Raw genomic sequence first — 20,507 nt, forward strand, 5'->3', positions numbered from 1 at the left:
TACACCCCAGCAGTATGAACATTGACTTCTCTAACTTTAGATAGCTCATCTGTCCCTCTCTTCCCCTCCCCCTTCCTAGTTCTCCCACTGTCTTCCTGTCTCCTACTAAAACATTTATTTGTCCCGCCCCCCTCCCTGACATCAGTCTGAAGAAGGGTCTCGACCCGAAACGTCACCCATTCCCTCTCTCCAGAGATGCTTCCTGACCCGCTGAGTTACTCCAGCTTTTTGTGATACCGTTGATTTGTACCAGCATCGGGAGTTATTTTCCTATACATTCCCAGACAACATCCATGTTCCTGTCCTCAATAGCCATTGTCACATCTGCAAAAAACCCAACTAAGATGTGACTTTCCCTGCGCAAATACAAGCTGATATTATCAGCTACTCAGCAATGTTATCTGAATTCAAAAGTGCAGTTCTCTTATTATAATAAAAACAGAAAATACTGGAAATACTTTGCAGGTCTGGCAGCATCACAGAAAGATTCAGGGACAGTTTCTTCCCAGCTTTTATTAGGCAACTGAACCATCCTATCACCAACCAGAGGGCAGTCCTTATCTACCATCTACCTCATTGGAGACCCTCAGACTATCTTTTATCGGACTTTACTGGACTTTATCTTGCACTAAACGTTATTCCCATTATCCAGTATCTCTACACTATGGATTGTAATCATATATTGTCTTTTTGCTGACTGGATAGAACGCAACAAAAAAACTTTTCACTGTATCTCGGTACATGTGACAAAAGTAAACTAAACTAAAGACAAACAGAATTAATATTTTGGTCAAACACAGTCAGAACAAGTTGGTTTTACATTATAAAGAGACTGTGGAATGAAGACAAAGGGAATAACTCTGATAAGGTGAGGCCAAGACAAATATGGGGATAAACTACAAACAAGGTCTTCTGTTTGATGAGGCAGTGGGGGTTGTGAATGAGTCAAAGAAAGAAAGGGACTAAACAAAGGAACAGTAAGTCAATGAAATGAGGGCAGTTAGAGAGTGAGAATACAGCTTACAAAATGTATAAATTGTAAACTGTTAAATTATCGGACATACCAACTGATTAGAGACACACGGAACTGCAAATGCTGGAATCTTGCATTGAACACAAAATGCTGGAGTAATCAGTAGGTCAGGCAGCATCTCTGGAACACATGGTTTGGTGGCTCATAACCTTCTTTCAGACTGATTGTAGTGAGGGGGTGGGGGAGAAAACTGGAAAAATTAGGGTACCAGGTATTAACAGATGGTCTCCCATCCAAATACTAATCAGGCCTGGGCCTGCTTAGCTTCCAATATCAGGCAAGACCAGGCATTTTCATGTTATCATGACGCACTGAGTTATTGTAGCACGTTGTGTTCCCAGCAGATGAGATTGGGAATATGGAGAAAGAAAATTGACAGAGCCAGAGAAAGCAGGTGTTGCCCTTGTGGATTACACATGGTCACCCAATCTGTGTGTTTGGTTTCTCCAAAGAACAGGAGACTGCGAATGCAGCACAATAGATGGGAAGAAGTGTAAGCAAATTACAATAACATTTGGTAGGACAGTTTTGATCCTTTGTCGAGAATAGATGAGGTAAATAGCAAATGTTGCATTTTGCAGTTGCATGGGAAAGGGCTGCAAGAAGGGGAGGGGTCGGGGGCACTGTGCTGAAGGATAGCATAAAAAAAATGCTGGTAACACTCAACCGATCAGGCTTTTTGTGAAAAGAGAAGCAGAGTTGGTGTATGTTAAAGAACTACGATGAAGGATCTTTCAATCTGTCATGTGAGACTATAACTTGTAGAAATGTAAATGTAGTAGAAGAACACACGTATTGTTCTGCATTTCTAGATTTTAGCCAGATTGTTTAAAGGAACAATTCAATTAAAGCAAGATCCCTTCAGATCTAGAAGCTCTCCATTCACTTGTGTACAAACAGTGATAAGTACCAACATATAACTCAAAACATTTGGAAGCACATCACACAGCAACCTTGGCAAGAGAAGCAGAGTTAACGAATCAGTGTGAAGACCTTTGCCAGACTTCAGAGACTCTTCATCTTCAATCTGAAACATTTCTCCTTCTACAGATGCTGGCTGACCTGTTGAGTGTTTTGAGCATTTTTTGTTGTTTTTTAATTTCAGGTTATCAGCATCTGTATTTTTTTTTTCTGCTTCAGACAAAGTCATTTTCTACGCATATGAAAGACCTAACGACCTGGAATCATGAAGAACAGATTATGGTTGCTCCATTTACTGCTAGATGATAAACATTTTGAACAAGAGAAGAGAGTCTATTTAATGTTATTCCTATTATTAACACCATGGGCGGCACGGTAGCGCAGCGGTAGAGTTGCTGCTTTACAGCGAATGCAGCGCCGGAGACTCAGGTTCGATCCTGACTACGGGTGCTGCACTGTAAGGAGTTTGTACGTTCTCCCCGTGACCTGCGTGGGTTTTCTCCGAGATCATCGGTTTCCTCCCACACTCCAGGTATGTAGGTTAATTGGCTGGGTAAATGTAAAAATTGTTCCTAGTGGGTGTAGGATAGTGTTAATGTACGGGGATCGTTGGGCGGCACGGACTTGGTGGGCCGAAAAGGCCTGTTTCCGGCTGTATGTGTATGGTATTATCCAAAGCAACAGTATTAACCAATTTCAATCACTGATGGCAGGTTCATTTTTAGTTTGGCAAGGTCTCAATTTATGTTTTTTAATTGCCAATATCACTGCATAGTATCAGAGAGCACAGAAACAGGCCCTTCAGCCAAACTCATCCATGCCAACTAATATGCCCTATCTAAACTAGTTCCACTTGCCCACTTCCAAGCCTCTCGAAACCTTTCCTATCCATGTTCCTGTCCAAGTATCATAAATGCTGTAAGAGTATTTGCCTCAACATCCGTCTCTGGCAACTTGTTCCCTATACCCACCACCATCTGAGTGAAAAAGTTGCCGCTCAGGCTCCTAGTAAATCTTGCTCCTCTCACCTTAATCTATGTCCTCTGGTTTTTGATTCCCCTACCCTGGGTAAAAGATTCTACATTACTCTATTTCTATAAAATCACCACTGAGCCTCCTGCGTTCCAAAGAAAAAAGTTGAAATCTCTCTCTGCAGCTCAGATCTTCGAATCTTAACAACATGCTCATATCTTCTCTGCACTCTTCCTGTAGCAGGATGACCAAAACTGAACATAATACTCCAAATGTAGCCTCACCAACATCTTGTAGAAATTTAAGGTATCACAAAATGCTGGAGTAACTCAGCGGGTCAGGCAGCATCTCTGGCATCTTATAGAGTTTGGACTTTGTCGAAAGAGAAATGTATTACTTCCATGCTAGAAAATAAGGCCCTGATCTTCAAAACCATGTTCATTGTTGAAACTGGGCTCAATTTTGCTTGACATTTCCAGGCAAGCCTGCCAAAACCTTAAAGGGCCTGTCCCACTTAGGTGATTTTTTAAGCGACTGTCAAAGTCGTTGCAGATCGCCAAATTTTTCTTTTACCCTACGACAATGACCATGACAAGGCCGAGTCAGGTCGATACAAGTTACTTTTTTTGTGAAACTCGCACCTGGCTAAAAGATTACACCGTTTTCGGAAGCATCGCAAAATTCCCACGCTTATCTGACCGTCAAACTGTTGCCTCCAATCTACCTGTCAAATGTTCTGACGGTAAATAAATTGGTTAAACAAAACTATTTTCTGGTATCTTCAAATGCCTTTTCTTAATTTAATATTACATGCTTCTAAATGCATCTGCGACAACCTAGCAAACCAGGGGACAGCATGTGGCAGCGCCCGCAATAAGCTACGATACCTGGCGACAAGCCAGCTGTCGCCGAGAAATTTCTATCTGGAAATTTTTTCCATGGCGCGCCAAGATCCGCTACGATTCATTGAAGACTCCTCACGATCATGCCCGCGACACCCCGGCGAACGTTCGGCGACAGCCTAGTCACCGGCAGTTGCCTTAAAATCGCCTAAGTCGGACAGGCCCTTTAGCTTTCCCTTTTTTCAGTTAGCACACCATTTCCCTTTTTCCATCTATGTTCACAGAGCACTCTCAAATTGTAACTGACCACATACAAATCCTCCATAGAGCTGGGTGAGGGTGACCATCAGAGATTCTGAAACCAATGGAAGTAAGATATAAGGAAGGATCAGAGATAGGGAAGATAGACATAAAATGCTGGAATAACTCAACAGGTCAGGCAGCATCACTGAAGAAAAGGAACAGGTGACATTTCGTGTCGGGACCCTTCTTCAGACTGACGTAGGGATGTGGTTGGCAAATTCAAAGAACTAATAATGGCTGGAATTTGTTACTTATGAGAGTGGTGAATGCGAAGATGATCAATAATTTCAAAATGGACATGGAGCGGCACTGAGGGAAATAAATGTCCAGGATATTGAGAATGGTGTAGGGGGTTGTGACTGACTGGATTATTCTGCAGAAAAATTGCAGAGACATCTGTGTCATGATGGTTCTAACTTTAGCACAGAGAATAGAGCTGCTGACTCACAGTTTCTGTGACATTTACTCGCTCCGATGGTCCTGGATGAATGCATGATCATCACAGTGAGTTGCACATGAATATCAGGTTAAAAACTACACCATTTCTAAATGGCCTGGATCCCTCATGCATATATCATTAGAATGCTGCCTATTTTGTATTAAATATATGCAAATCTCTTTATGTCGTCAATAAGAAGAATCGCCCAATGGATCGTTGGCTTTAATTAATTTTTAATACAATATCATGCTTATCTTAGAAAAATGTCACCTGCTTAAACAAGAGTACCAAACACTTTCAATTGAATATCATGCAGAAACATCAATATTACATGTGCATTAGCAACAGGCCATCAAAATGATTCTCATAGAATCATGGAGTGATACAGTGTGGAAACAAGCCCTTCGTCCCAAATTGCCCACACCGGCCAGCATGTCCCAGCTATACTTGTCCCACCTGCCTGCGTTTAGTCCATATCCCTCCAAACTTTTCCTATTTATGCACCTGTCTAACTGTTTCTTAAATGTTGGGATAGTCCCAGTCTCAACTACTTCCTATAGCAGCTTGTTAAATACACCCACTATCCTTTGTGTGAAAAAGTTACCCCTCAGATTCCTATTCAATATTTTCACCTTGATCCTATGTCCCCTGGTCCTCGATTCCCCTATTCTGGGCAAGAGATTCTGTGCATCTACATGATTTATTCCTCCCATGATTTTATACACCTCTATAAGATCATCCTCATCCTCCTGCACTCCAAGGAATAGAGACGCAGCCTACTCAAGCTCTCCCGATAGCTCACACCCTCTCGTCCTGGCAACATCCTCATAAATCTTCTCTGAACCCTTTCAAGCTTGACAATATCTTTCTTATAACATGGTGCCCAAAACTGAACACAATACTCTAAATGAGGTCACACCAATGTCTTATACAACTGCAACATGACCTCCCAACTTCTCAAAAGTCAAAGTCAAAGTCAAATTTATTTGTCACATACACATACAGGATGTGCAGTGAAATGAAAGTGGCAATGCCTGCGGGTTGTGCACAAAAAGAATTACAGTTACAGCATATGAATAAAGTTAATAAGTTACTATTAGTGTCGACAAAAATTTAGTCTCTGGGGTTATAAAAGTTGACAGTCCTGATGGCCTGTGGGAAGAAGCTCCATCTCATCCTCTCCGTTTTCACAGCGTGACAGCGGAGGCGTTTGCCTGATCGTAGCATCTGGAACAGTCCGTTACTGGGGTGGCAGAGGTCCCTCATGATCTTGCTTGCTCTGGATCTGCACCTCCTGATGTATAGGTCCTGCAGGGGGACGAGTGTAGTTCCCATGGTGCGTTCTGCCGAACGCACTACTCTCTGCAGGGCCATCCTGTCCTGGGCAGAGCTGTTCCCAAACCAGACTGTAATGTTGCCGGACAGGATGCTCCCTACAACCCCAGAGTAGAAGCAATGAAGGATCCTCAGAGACACTGAATTTCCTCAGTTGTCTAAGGTGGTAAAGGCGCTGCTTAGCCTTACCCACCAGTGTGGCAATGTGCATTGCCCACGTCAGATCCTCTGCGATGCGGACTCCCAAGTATTTAAAACTGCTCACCCTATCCACAATAGACCCATTTACCTCCAGTGGTGTGTACGTCCTTGGATGTTTAGCCCTTCTGAAGTCCACAATCAGCTCCTTTGTTTTAGTGACATTCAAGAGGAGGCTATTGTCCTGACACCAGAGTGCCAGATCAGCCACCTCCTCCCGGTAGGCCTTCTCATCGTTGTTGGAGATCCGGCCCACCACCACAGTGTCATCAGCAAACTTGATGATGGAGTTCTTAATACTCAATACTCAATACTCAATACTCTGACTGATGAAGGCCAATGTGCCAAAAGTCTTTTTTTTCTTTTCCCAAAAGATTCTCTGGCCTTTCCTTCCCGCAACCAGTGTGAATGGAATTTAGCTAGTGTATTTATTTATCTTGGTTACCAAATGTTCTTGGATTTCTTGATGAATTCATATGTGGCATTCCCAATGTAGAATTAAGGTACAAATTGTGAAATTCTTTCATAAGATTTGACGTGCTCATTTATTTTAATTTAAACAGCTTGATGTTCTGGACAAACTGGAATGAACAGCAGCCAAGTGTAATGAAAGCAACACTCAATGGCGGAAATGTTCAAGTCATTGTTAGCACTGATATTTTTACACCAAATGGACTTACGATTGATCATAGGGCAGAGAAACTATATTTCTCTGATGGTTCTGTCGGAAGAATTGAAAGGTGCGAATATGATGGAACACACAGATATGTAAGTCACAAATTTTGCACTTTACAACAAATATGTTAGCTTGCACCACTCTCATCAATAGGACGTGCTGCTGAAGTGCGTGTTAAACATGCTATTGCAAGAGCTAATTTACATATATGATCAACAAATGAACTAAATGTCAAGTTTGTTTCAGGCAATTAATATTGACTGTATGACTGATGAGTTGATACTTTGCCAAACATCCTCACTTGCTTCTCAGCTGAGAGTAAGGACACTCGTCTGAAGGCATGTATTTGTACTTTAACCCATGGTATTTTGGGAAAACATTTTGATTGCTTCACCAGGAAAAGAAATTAGAAAGAGGAATCAGGCCAGAAAAAGGCCCTTTGAAGTTTTTATTAACTTTCCTCTGGAATCAGGAGAATCAGCCTTATGGGCCTGTTTTCTGGGGGAAAGGTACTCAAATTGAGCCTCACATAGTTGGAATTTGGAAGAATGGGTTAACTTAGTGCCATATTTAAAATTATCTTCCATGATAATCTTTCCCTTTCTCCACCATTCAAGCCTTTGCCAGCCGTCCATCCTCAATGAAATAACAAGGAACTGCAGATGCTTCTTCACCAAAGAAAGACACAAAATGCTGGAGTAACTCAGCGGGTCAGGCAGTATCTCTGGATTTTGAGTCTGAAGAAGGATCCTGACCCAAAACATTGCCTATCCATGTTCTTCAGAGATGTTGCCTGACCTCTAAGTTACTCCTGCTTTTTGTGTCTTAAAATTGCTTCCACAAGCTGTCTCCTGGTCTTTGTCAGTAACTAGTTGACACAATGAAGATAAAAACCAGCAGTTGAAACCAACAGGTCTCTTGCTGCCATTTTTTAAATGTAGATGATGCTCATGTTATCTTCTGTTGCTTGAATCCTGGCCAAGTTATAATTAATGTTTCAAAGGTAAGGATAAAACTTCTGTGCCAAATGGAAAAGAGTGTGTGTGTGTGTGTGTGTGTTAATGTATATACAGTATATATTCAGAAATTGCTACTTTTATAGCAGAATAGTGGGGTTATTGTTGTAAAATGATTTGATAATTTAATGTGAAGGGGCAATATAGACAGAAACCATCTTTGCTATGGTTGTGAACTTAATATGATATGAAATTGAATAGTATGGGCATCAGGGGTTATGGGGAGAAGGCAGGAGAATGGGGTTAGGTGGGAGAGATAAATCATCCACAATTGAATGGCGGAGTAGACTTGATGGACCGAATGGCCTAATTCTGCTCCTATCATTTCTGACCATATGACATAGTTACAAAATAAAAACATAATATACTGATGGAAAAACTGTTTCTCAGTTTCATTTTCTATTGTTTAGAGATACAGTATGGAAACAGGCCCTTCGGCTCACCGAGTTCGCGTTGACAAATGATCCCCACACATTACCACCATCCTACACACACTAGGGTCAATTTACATACCAAACCAATTAACCTACAAACCTGTATGTCTTTGGAGTGTGGGAGGAAACCGGAGATCCCAGAGAAAACCCACGCAGGTCATGGGGAGAAGGTACAAACAACATGCTGACAAGCACCTGTCAGGATCGAACCCTGGTTTCTGGTGGGGTAAGACAGCAACTCTATCACTGCACCAGCACGTCGCCCAAGTCTTGAGTGGAAGGAAAACCTTTTGTGGGATCGCTGTCTTTGTCTTCAATGTCATAGAAACCATAAAGAGTCAAGAGTGTTTTGTTGTTATATGTCCCAGATAGAACAATGAAATCCTTACTTGCAGCAGCACAACAGAATATGTAAACATAGTACACCGTAAACAAAAAAAAAAGGAGAAAAAAAAGTCCAGTGTGTTTATATATACACATACCCACATATGTCTATGCAGTACAATTCTTTGGTTGTGGGAATTCCAACGGATCAGAGTGCTCAAAGAGAATCAATTCCTCTACTTCTCTCTCCTAAGTAGTTGACTGCTCATCCCAAGATTGCGGTCATCCTCGTTCTAGTTTCCCCCCACCAAGGGAAACACCCTTACAGAACCTATCCTGTCTAGTTGTGTCAAAATTTTAAAAACCTCACTGAGGTCTCTGCATGTTCTTCTAAATTACAGAGTGTAAGCTTAACTTGCTTAGTCTTTCTTTATAAATCAACTCACTTATTCCAGTAATCGACCTTTGCTACACCATCTCTAAGGCAAGTATATACTGAATATTTTATAATCATCATATACTGACTGTAAAAGGGGCATTATCAATAACTGAATGATATTTGAGATAATAAACTGAACTACTTGCTAATTTGTAATTGTGCCAACTGCATTATTAAGTAATTAATCTTGAAATCTAGTTCAGCAATAATTTCCTGCTGAATTAATTAAATATCACATATCATAGAGATTTGAGCACATGATCTGGATCACAATTATAAGTTGAAACTGGTTGCTGCTGCATTAGCATTGTTTAGTGCCCAATATAAGAGTTAGAACTGCACAAAGATGTCAAGCTAAAATGTGAGTCAAATTATGCAAGTATTACCCCAGGTGCCATTTCACAAAAATCCTGTCCAAATGTAGCAGGACTTTCCTCCATTTCTAAACTCGCTGTCTCTTGTAAAGGAGGCCATGTGCCTATTGTAAACATGTTGGATCTAAAGGCAATAATTTCATAGCTTGAATTGAAATAGTTTGAGTTGCAATGCTTTGCTCCAAAGAATTTCAAGGTGAATACAATTAATTATTTGCAAAAACAGGAAGACCCATCCTTACTGCTGAATGGTCTGGCTGCAGAAAATGGAATACATTCTTTCTAAGTTTTTTGGTCTCTGATAACATGTCCCATGAGTGTTGTCTCCTGTTTGTGTATAAAAAGACACTTAAGCAAAAAAAACATTTGGCATTTTAACATTGCTATTTCTCTCCATTCACTATCACCTTTAACCTTTTATCAGCAAGTAGACTACTTTTTTTCCCATTGCATTGGCAATTCATCAAGCCTCAATTGCTCAGAGCATATTATATCACAGAATGAACCTTATTTAATATATGTCTATATTACCCCTAATTTTAATACCAACGTTATCTTATTGTATTAATAGTTATGTAAATTACAATTCAGCAAAGATTAAGGGAACAAAATGTGATTATTAAGACAGATTAATCATTGATAGTAATTTATATTAATCATTGTATAGTACTTGAAGAATAATTGCACTAGATTTCATGACATGTATCTTTCACTAACCATTACTAACTCATTGCCAACTCAAGTTCATTTTAGGGTCTTAGAATGAATGACTGATGAGAACAAATTATGAATTTTGATCATTACAGGTTGCAGATTTTTACATAATAAGTTAAGCTTCAAAACATACTGCAACAGAAAATTCTAAGAGATAAAATTTTGAAATGTTATTATAAAAACTATCTTTGTGGTATTCATTAGTAATTTAATCATATAGGCAGCAAATTATAAATTACCATTGTTATCAAGTTATATTAGCACTGCCTATGGGATGAATTTGCCTCGGTGAGAATTGTGGCTGCACAACCTTAGCTGACATTTTATTGGGATATATTGAGCATTATTGTAAATTATGTCAGGTCATTATCCATCCTTGTTTGTTTGTGTTAAACTGGCAATGCAGTCATAATTATATTATACTCCATTTCCAAAAATAAGACACATGAACTCCAGTGAATTCAAATTCTGCAGTAATATGCGAGGGTGAATTTCCATATAAAGTGGTCTAAGCAATCAACATAGAAATTATTTATATTTGTTATTTAATGATATAAAACCCATAACTGACTCCATAATAACTTTTATTATCATAACTCATGTTTGGTCAAGAGAAAGAAATTAATGTCATTTTCTCTCGTGCTTGCAATGGCACAGGTAGTTCTGAAATCAGGACCAGGCACTTTCTTTGGCTTAGCTATTTACGGAGATTACATCTTCTGGACGGACTGGATGCAACGGTCTATAATGCGTTGTGATAAATACACAGGAGGAGAAATTAAAGTGCTGCGTTCTGATACAGCACATCAACCTATGGGAATTATGGTTGTAGCTAATGATACCAACAATTGTAAGTGCCTTTTTAGTATTATGACATTTGGATTTTGTTTCTGCTGGCTGTTTACTATTTTTTTACATTGAATAATGCCCTCTAACTACTACGCTTAAGTATTTCATTATGACACTATTTCATATATAACAACTACCAATGAACCAGTCATCAGAGTTCCAGATGTCTTGGTGCCACGAGGTTGCATTTTCTAAAATATGGCTTTAAATACTATCTTTTAATATTTGGAATAAAATATAAATTTATATATTTCCATGATAAGTGTGGTGCTGGCAGTGCCAGCATGCCTTGTGCATTTGGAGAAACTGTTGGCATGGAGATTGGGATGTAAATGGTAACAGAGGCTGATACCATGTGTCTCATTTGCCCAGGTGTAATCAGTGCCCTCATTGAGAGTTGTCTTCAACTTTGTCCTCGGGTTATACAGCAACATTTCAGAATTTGAAACTTTTCATGAAACTGTTCGATCATTTGCAAATCTTTGTACTAAATTAATGCAGTATATTTTTGTACATGCATTTCTCAATCAGAAAGAAACACTGAATTACATTAAAACCATGTGTCATAAATCAAAGTAAAATTAAGCATATTGATTCGTGACCCTCCCATAATTTTAGATTCGTGAAAGACATAATGGGATGGTTAACGTCTTAAAATATATACAAAGCGATAACGTAATGCTATTTAAATACCAACCGAGCCATGACTGTTATTACTTAAAATCAAAGTTCAAAGTTAATGGTTCAGAATCTACCACAAGGAGCAGAGCAGCAGCACCTCCCACTGGCTAAATAAATGATCTCCAGAAAGATCCAGAGATGCGTGTGGTGTTTTTTTTCTCTTTTCCAACATCTTCTGATGTCAGCCAAGAGTCTGGGGACTCCTGAAATCCAGCAACCATGCCATCAATTTGGTTCAAGTCAATCATTTAAAGACATTACCATTTCGTGCCAGGCAACCATTTTTAATTTACATTGTCATTATATAGAGTACAGAATGAGGATTGGAATGTACAATGCTATAAAATATTTTCTTTTAAGTACTTTAAGCAATGTCCACTGTATGGAATTCATAATAATGTAATCATGTTAATAGTGAATTTGCCAATATAACCTTAGCATTTGATGCGAGGACATTTTGCCCTAAACTAATCCTAGTTTGCAATCTGGGAAAAGATCTGAATTCAGAAGTAGGAATTTATCTAATTCTGGCAGATTTAATTGCAGCAAGGTGCAAATCCAAGTTAGAATTCTTCCCAGCATTTTATCAAAGCATCTGGAAACATTATGATCTCATAGTTTTATTGTTAAATGTCATTTCAATAATTGTCTAAAATATAAAAATGATTAGTGAAATCTGGAGCTTCCTGCGACTTTGCTGTGGCTTTCTTAAATAACAAGGGGACCAGAGCATTTTTTGCAGACACTCATTTTGCTTATTAGTAAAGACTTCTTGCAGTTGTGACGGAAAATCGTTTCTTTTAAACTAGGTGAGCTGTCTTCATGCAAGATAATGAATGGAGGTTGTCATGACCTTTGCCTATTGACTGCTGATGGCCAAGTAAATTGTTCTTGCAGGGGAGAGAGAATGTTATTGGATGACAATAGATGTGTTGGTAAGTTGATTTCTGCCCCCACACTTCCCATTCAAGGACAAAACTACTGAGCCGAACAACATTATTTATTATTAAAGAAATAGCATGAGCAATATCATGAGTAATAACGTTTTTGTGTCTAGTTCTCTCTGCCTATCCTGCTTAAGAATCAAATGTCAATATTATCAACAGCAAAGATAAGAAGATATTGCCTGATGTGTTATTATTAATCCCATGGTATTTCAACTTCACTGACTAATTAAGCTCTTTCACTCTCTGAGTACATATGAATGGTCAAACATTTGATGTTTAGACTTTAATCAATAATAATAGCCTGGATATTATTCAGATATTCAGATATTATCTGTGTGAGGAAATTAACACTTTCTGTGAAGTAGGAGGTTCTCACAAATCACCTCCCTGAGGCAGCAGGAAAATACAGGCATATAAGGGGCATAGGTACAGAGGTCTGGAAATATAGTAAATGGTTCATCGAAAGTGGCGTGGCAGTTTGAGAAAGTGGTTAAAAGTATATTGGATCCTGTGTTTAATAAACAGATGCACTTTTTGGTTTGCTGTTGTGGTCCAATTCTGGACTATTTTACAAGATTAACTACTCATTGGATGTACAGAACTATCCAAACTAAGACACCAACAGGGTCAAGACATACAAGATAGATTGCCTTTTTTTTCTAATGCAAAGTGCAGGATTTAAGTAAATTGAATTTGAGTTTATGTTTAGTTTATTGTCACATGTACCAAGGTATAGTGAAAAGCTTTTGTTGCGTGCAAACCAGATTTGCTAATAATTTGCTTTTGCATGCAAACTGTTTCTATGTTTTTGCAGCCAAAAACTCATCTTGCAATATTCACACTGAATTTGAATGTGGAAATGGAGATTGCATTGGATACCACTTGGCATGTGATGGAATTGTTCACTGCAAAGATAAATCAGATGAAAAGCAATCATATTGTGGTAAGAAATCTGTTATATTTGGTCAAAGCAGTGGAGAAGTGAAGTCTAAAAATTCTATCAGCAACTAAAATGAATAAGCACTAGAAGTAACATTTTCAGAAATAACCTTCTTGCAATTTGTGCCACAGTTGCAATGTAAAGCTATCTCTCACTTTGTTTGGCTCTGTATATTGAATTCTTTCAAATCTTTTCTGTGATGCCATTTATCTTTAAGAGCCATTTTCTTTGTGCGAGAATCTGGCAAATATTGCAGATGTGCATTCTGAATGGTATAATTTAAGATTGTGGAAACTAACAAATTTAATTTGTCACAAAATATTTATTTAAGCATCTCATTACATGATTTTTTTAAAAGTGAATTTAATCAATAAGCAGGTATACAACACTCTGGCAGAAAACATTTCAAAGTTAAAAGACTGCATCTTCATTACAATATTTCACCAAGTCAATATTTTCATTCACTGGTTGCATTTATAGAGCACTCTTCCCAAGCCTGGTCCTTTCCAATATCCTAACAGACAATAAAGGCTAATTGAAAAATAATCTCTAGTTTAATGCATGAACAGGCACAAATTGAACACAGCAAGAATGTACAAACAATAATCAAATTTGTTAGATTATCTGTTTTTGTGATGTTGGTGAAAAGATAAATATTGGTTGGGGAGCAGAGGAAAACCTTTTCACTTTGCCTAACAGAGTGCTCTGAAGTCTTTGGCATTCAGACGAGAGGGTCGATGGAACCCTAATTCAGCATCATAGCTGAAGAATGTTTATGGATGCAACATTCCACAATAACACACCTAAGTTTTATTTTCTCCGGTCAGGAGCCTAATGGTAAATTGTTACACACCATCTTATAGCTTACCCCAGCAGTATGAATATTGATTCCTCTAACTTCAAGTAACCCTTGCTTTCCCTCTCTCTCCATCCCCTCTTCCTTCCCAGTTCTCCGACCAGTCTTACTGTCTCTGACGACATTTTATCTCTGTTTGCTTTGTTGTTACCTTCTCCCAACTAACAATGATCTATTCTACATTTCCCTTTGTCTCCATTCCCTTTGTCCTGTTTTCACACCTTACACTTCCTTATCTTTACACTTCCTTATCTATGTACCTCGCATTCCCCTGACATCAGCCTGAAGAAAGGTCTTGACCCGAAATGTTACTCATTCCCCTCTCCAAAAATGTTGCCTGTCCCGCTGATTTACTCATGCAATTTTGGTGTCTATCCTCAGGGAAATATAAATGTTGTCAAACTGCAGAAAATTGTTATTTATTCTGCATTGTCTTTATAGCTTGGCTAAAGATACCTAACATTCCCAGGAAGTTCTGCAATAGGAGACAAGGGGGCTTATCATGTAAAAGAATAATTAGATCAGTATTGGATTATCAGACCCTACCACATAATCCTGAAAATCACAACTGTTGCATTACAAAAATCTTAAGCAGATGTAACCATCATTTTCCAGTCAGATGCTCCCTGTTGTGCATAATTACATTGGACCAAGTTCATTTTCCATCTATATACTTGTCGATCTCACAACTATTGGTCACCTATTATATATTATTGCATCTATACTATGATTTGATATCAGGGTTTACTGTCAGAAGTGCATCACATGAAATACCCAAAGATTAGATGCATGTAATGCAGATGACCAATTTATAATTATTCAATTTGGGACCATTCTCTATTAGGAGAGCAAAATCCTCAATGAATATTTCTTATCTACTTTTACCAAGGAGAAGAAATGAAGACAAGGAAACCTGTCAAAGTTAAAGGGTGAATGGGTAACTTTAACCAGTCAAAGTTAAGTTAAACATAGTCTGCATTCCAGTTAAAGGGGTTCTGGACCTCTTATATCATATGGAGCTTGATAAATCTCCAGGGTTTGATCAGGTCTATCCAAGAATGCTGTGGGAAACTAGAGAAATAAGTCCAGGAGCCCTGTATCATTGGTGAGGTCCTGGAAGATTGAACGGTGGCTTATGTTGTGCCTTCAGTTAAGAAGGTTACAAAGAAAAACCTGGGAACTGTAGACCAGTAAGCTTGATATCACTGGTATATAATTTACTGGAGGGGATTCTGAGGGATAATATATTGGTTTGGATATTTGGCATGGCTTTGAAGATCATGTCTCTCGAATTTGATTATTTTTAAATTTTTATATGTGTATATATATAAACAATCAAATTGTCACGCTACCTTGTACCGTTTTGGCTGTACTTCAGAAACAAACAAACAAATGATGTAGATGGGTTGATTAGTAATTTTGCAAATGACACCAAGATTCCTGGGACTTGGACTGTGAAGGAAGCTGTCAAAGTATGCAGTGGGATATAGATCAGCTACAGAAAATGGCAGATGGAATTTAATTCGAGCAAGTGTGAGGTATTGCACTTTGGAAGGTTGAATATAAGGGAAAATATAGAATTTACCTGTTCACTGCCACGTTTTCTTTTCACTATTGGCCATGACCAAGGTATACTCGGGGGTGGCACTGAACAGGTTAATGGCAAGACCCTTAACACCTTTGATGTACAGAGGGATCTTGGGTTCCAAGTTTATAACTCCTAGAAACTGGCAACACAAGTAGGTAGAGTGGTAAAGAACGCAGATGGCATGCATGCCTTCATTTGACTTCATTGGATTATGTGCAGGGAAGTATCAAAGTTGTAACATTATGTTGCATTTGCCTAAGATGTTATCACGGCCACACTTGGAATACTGTTCCGTCTCAGAAGGATGTCATTAAGATGATAAGAATGCAGAGAAGATTGACAAAATATGGTGGATGTATGGAACAAGCTGCCTGAAGAGGAAGTTGAGGCGGGGACTATCCCATCATTTAAGCAGTTAGACAGGCACATGGATGGGACAGGTTTGGAGGGACCATGGACCAAATGCTGGCATGGGACTAGTGTAGCTGTGACATGTTGGCCAGTGTGGGCAAGTTGGGCTGAAGGGCCTGTTTCCACGTTGTATCACTCCATGACTCTATGATGTTGCCAGGATTCAAGGGCAAGAGTGATAGGGAAAGGTTTTGCAGACCTATACTTTATTTTTTGAAGAACAGGAGATTGAGAGGTGATCTTATAGAAGTGTATACAATCATGAGTGTCATACATAGGGTGAACGCACAGAATTGTTTACCCAGGGTTGGGAAACAAAGAACTAGAGGGCATAGGCATGTGAGAGAAGAAGTATTTAATAGGAACCCAATGAGCATTTTTTTTCCCAAAATTGAGGTGCCAGATGACTTTGTTGGGGCAGGTGCAATAACAACATTTACATGGATAGGGAAGTTTAAGAAGGATATAGCTCAAATGGGGGGGGGGGGGGGGGAATAGGATTGGCTTAGATAGGCATATTGGGCGGCATGAATGAGTTGAACCGAAGGGTCTGTTTCCATGCTGTATGATTCCTTCCCTCTTTATATCACCATTTGCTGTGATCTTGCTTTGTATTTATTTCAATGTTGATATTAAACAAGAGATGATGCTTCCAAAGTAATTTATTGGCTGCATGATCCTGGTGATGTTTAGGATGAAATTATATGGCTGTGCCTTTTATTTGCTTATAGTTTCTTAAACCTTCTGCCATTAAAAGTTTATCGCCTTGTTAAAACTGACTATAAACTGAATGCAACAGGGCCTCAGAATATGCAGTTGGGAATAATAGTGTGGAAGGCTGAGAAGTTGTAGCTGTGACTCTTCCACAAAGCGTGTAGTTACAATCCTCCCCAGTGTAATCTGTAAAAATCATTGAAGGGATGAGATCTTAAGATACCTGATAAACTATTCTCAATATGAAAAAAACCCTGAAACTGTTCTGCTCTGTTGTGACTTGAATTTATTTTCTGCTAAGCAACCTCTCTAAATTGAAAAAAATAATTGATTGTCATCTAATGGGATAACTAATCTAATGGGCACAGATGTGGCACTGGCTGTGGCAAAGCGATGGCAGAACATCGTTTGACACACGAGCGAACTATTTAAAAAAATGATAAATGATTAAATAATGTTTGATTTTTTCATGTTTTATCTAAACCCATATGTTTGAATGTTTAGTTTGCAATTGGTTAGACATTGTGTTTTTTCGTGTTTGCCTGGTGTGAGAATGCAGTGTGATTTATTGCCCAGCCTGTTTTATGGGATCCTTATTGCCCGATGCAGGTGTGGAAGCGGCAGTTTGGCAAAGGTTAAAATAGTAGCTACCCAGCATAATGTGGGAACTGCAGTATGACAAAGGTTAGGATAGCTGTACAGCACAACCTTTAGGCATTCATTGATGTACCCCAATGTTTTGGGATGGGTTTTCCTTGACACACACGACAAGTTTCTTGATATTGAAAATTAAATAAAGGATTAAATAGCATTTAGGTCTACTTGTATTAGTGTTATTGCATTTTGTATTTTAATGTTTTGAGAATATATTGTTATTGATGATAAGAAATTAGAAAGTGTGCACAATTTCAAGGATCAAAATCTGTATAAAAAGTTGAACGTTCTGATTGGAATTTCAGAGTAGTACACTGACTGGGACTCTGCTGCTCTCCTTGTGCACAAGTATATAAAGTGTCTGGAAAATGAATGGAAGTTGTCGAATCCAGTTGATCGGCGACAAAACAGGGATTCCCTAGACCTCAAGGCAGTGAGCAAGGAGAAATCTATGCCACCAAGATTATTAAATCATTGTAGGCAGCTTCCATCACAACTGTTAACATGGGTTGTGGCTTTACCACTGAAGCACTTTGTTGAAGTACAATTTTATGCTCAAACAGATTATGTTACAATAACTGTTAAAGAAACTCCCTCAACAATTGCTCAATTAATCTTCAGAATAGCAAAGCTACACATACCAGAAATATTCCCATTCTGTGGTGAATGGTTAATCATGGCCAGAGAGCAATAGGTGTCGGTATTTTTACGGTTACAGTGATATACCATTTTCAAAGTATTGGTCTACAGGCTTTGCATACAGATGTGTTGTCCTTTGCAAATACTTTTTTCCCCATCAAGATGGGAAGCAAGTTGGCATGTACCAGAATTCTAAAAAGAAGTGCAAAGTCTTTGAATGGGATAGAAAGGTGAAGGTTGAAATTAATGAAGTGCATAACTTTATTTTAAGTCGCATTATGGCTGGGAAATTTGAGGTGCAATATATTGTGCTTCTGTCCTACATATGCTGATCAAATATTGTTTTGAACTCTGGTGGATTCCAAATTTGAAATGAAAGACACTGCCAGTCATTAAACAAAAAACGAACTAGTTCACCAGTAGATATCAACTACAAGTAATGAGAATATTTATCAAAGACGGTGATTTATCAAATTGGATTTGGAGCAGTAACACTCGCCAGAAATAAAAGATTAAAAAGGCTCTAAATTATGCAGAGGATGGACATGTCCCACTTTGTTGGTAGCACTCTCTTGCCCTGTGTAATGGAGGTTTTCAGACAGGCAGTGAAAGGATAGAGGTAGGGAAACATCTGTAATCATGCTATCAACACGAAAAAATGATAGCATTGATCTTGCCAGGTGAAACAATTGTTAGGGGATTCACGAGGTTAATGGAGTACTTCTTCAATTAAACTATCATTAAACCTTGTGAAATTGATTATTGGATGCTTAAAATACACATTTTTATTTGCCTGACTCCTCATCTCTCAGGGTGATGAATTTATCAGCTTCCTGTTAACTTTATTTTTTTTTTTTTCCTGATTTCTTGGCATCAGCAAACAGGAGTTGTAGAAAAGGCTTTAAGCATTGCTACAATGGACGCTGTGTATCCAATACAAAGTGGTGTGACGGAGTGGATGATTGTGCTGACAACTCAGATGAAGTTACCTGCAATAGTAAGTATTAGGTTGGTGATGTGAGAAGTATTCACATTGATTTATTCTTGCATTGACTTGGTCAACAGCCAAGTGAGCAATATAGTAGAAATTCATTGTTGAGATTTTAGGAATTAATTTCCAGATTGATAACTACCTGGGTTCTGAGAAACATTATTTATTTACCATTAAATGCAAATTATTATATAATATAATCCATGATTTTTTTCATGGATTATATTTAATATTTTGTTTCCTATACAGTATTAGCTAATTGGATTTATGATTTCATGCTTCCTTCTTTACTTCCTATGTAGAGTTTAACTTGTGACAAACATATATTAATTTGAATGGATCCTCATTATATCTTGGCATTCCCGATAAATTCTTTAATTTGAATCAAATGTAATTGACTGACCAGGGTTTGCTGCTGTGTCCTGGAGTCCCTATATTTTAGAGTTCAAGGAATAGGAATTCAAGACTAAGTAGACAATTAACAGCTAAAATGAGTAAATTAAGCCAAGAGCAAAATTGTGTCTCACTCTGTGATTTGCTTTGTCTTACAGATTCTACGTGCAGTGCAGCTGAATTTCGGTGCAGGGATGGGACTTGCATTGTCAAAACAGCACAGTGCAACCAGTTGATAGATTGTGCAGATGCTTCTGATGAAATGGATTGCAGTAAGTTGGCAGGTTTTGGCAGCAGTTCAATGCGTTGTTGTTGGCATTTCACAAGAAGTGGTTGCAGACTTGTTGGCCATTAAAGATTCCCCGAAGGCATTGTTTGCTGAAGCACAGTAATGCTGCCAAGTCACATATTCAAACCATGTAGATTTTTTTATGGATTACAATAAAAGCACAGCAAATCTATAATAATGTTGATGCAAGTTTCCAACCATATATTAATTTGCATTTAATGGTAAAGAAATAATGTAATGATGAGTTCTCATTAGCAAGGTACAAACATTATCTTAATGATTTCTATCAATACTGTTTAAGGTAACACGGACTGCACTGGATTCTATAAAGTTGGAGTTAAGGAAACAAATTACTTAAAATGTAACAGCACGTCCCTCTGCATCCTTCCATCCTGGATTTGTGATGGTTCGAATGATTGTGGTGACTACACAGATGAATTAAATTGCCAAGGTAAATAATATACTTTGCAGCCCTAACAGCAAATATTTGTGAGGACATAAGTTCAGCAATGTGAAGAGTACTGACCTCCCCAAC

General features: G+C 38.5%; 1 protein-coding gene across 1 annotated transcript in view; it reads left to right on the top strand.

Annotated features, from left to right (window-relative positions):
- LOC144595762 (low-density lipoprotein receptor-related protein 1-like) overlaps positions 1-20,507 on the top strand; it is a 1,259,652-nt gene that overhangs the window by 1,034,608 nt on the left and 204,537 nt on the right. Inside the window, exons 43-49 of the mRNA XM_078403382.1 lie at positions 6,607-6,811; positions 10,678-10,870; positions 12,360-12,485; positions 13,312-13,440; positions 19,177-19,296; positions 19,842-19,955; positions 20,274-20,423. Of these exons, the coding sequence (XP_078259508.1) occupies positions 6,607-6,811; positions 10,678-10,870; positions 12,360-12,485; positions 13,312-13,440; positions 19,177-19,296; positions 19,842-19,955; positions 20,274-20,423 (1,037 nt within the window). The remainder of the gene's footprint in view (positions 1-6,606; positions 6,812-10,677; positions 10,871-12,359; positions 12,486-13,311; positions 13,441-19,176; positions 19,297-19,841; positions 19,956-20,273; positions 20,424-20,507) is intronic.

This window comes from Rhinoraja longicauda, chromosome 8 (genome assembly GCF_053455715.1).
Source record: "Rhinoraja longicauda isolate Sanriku21f chromosome 8, sRhiLon1.1, whole genome shotgun sequence".
Taxonomy (NCBI): domain Eukaryota; kingdom Metazoa; phylum Chordata; class Chondrichthyes; order Rajiformes; family Arhynchobatidae; genus Rhinoraja; species Rhinoraja longicauda.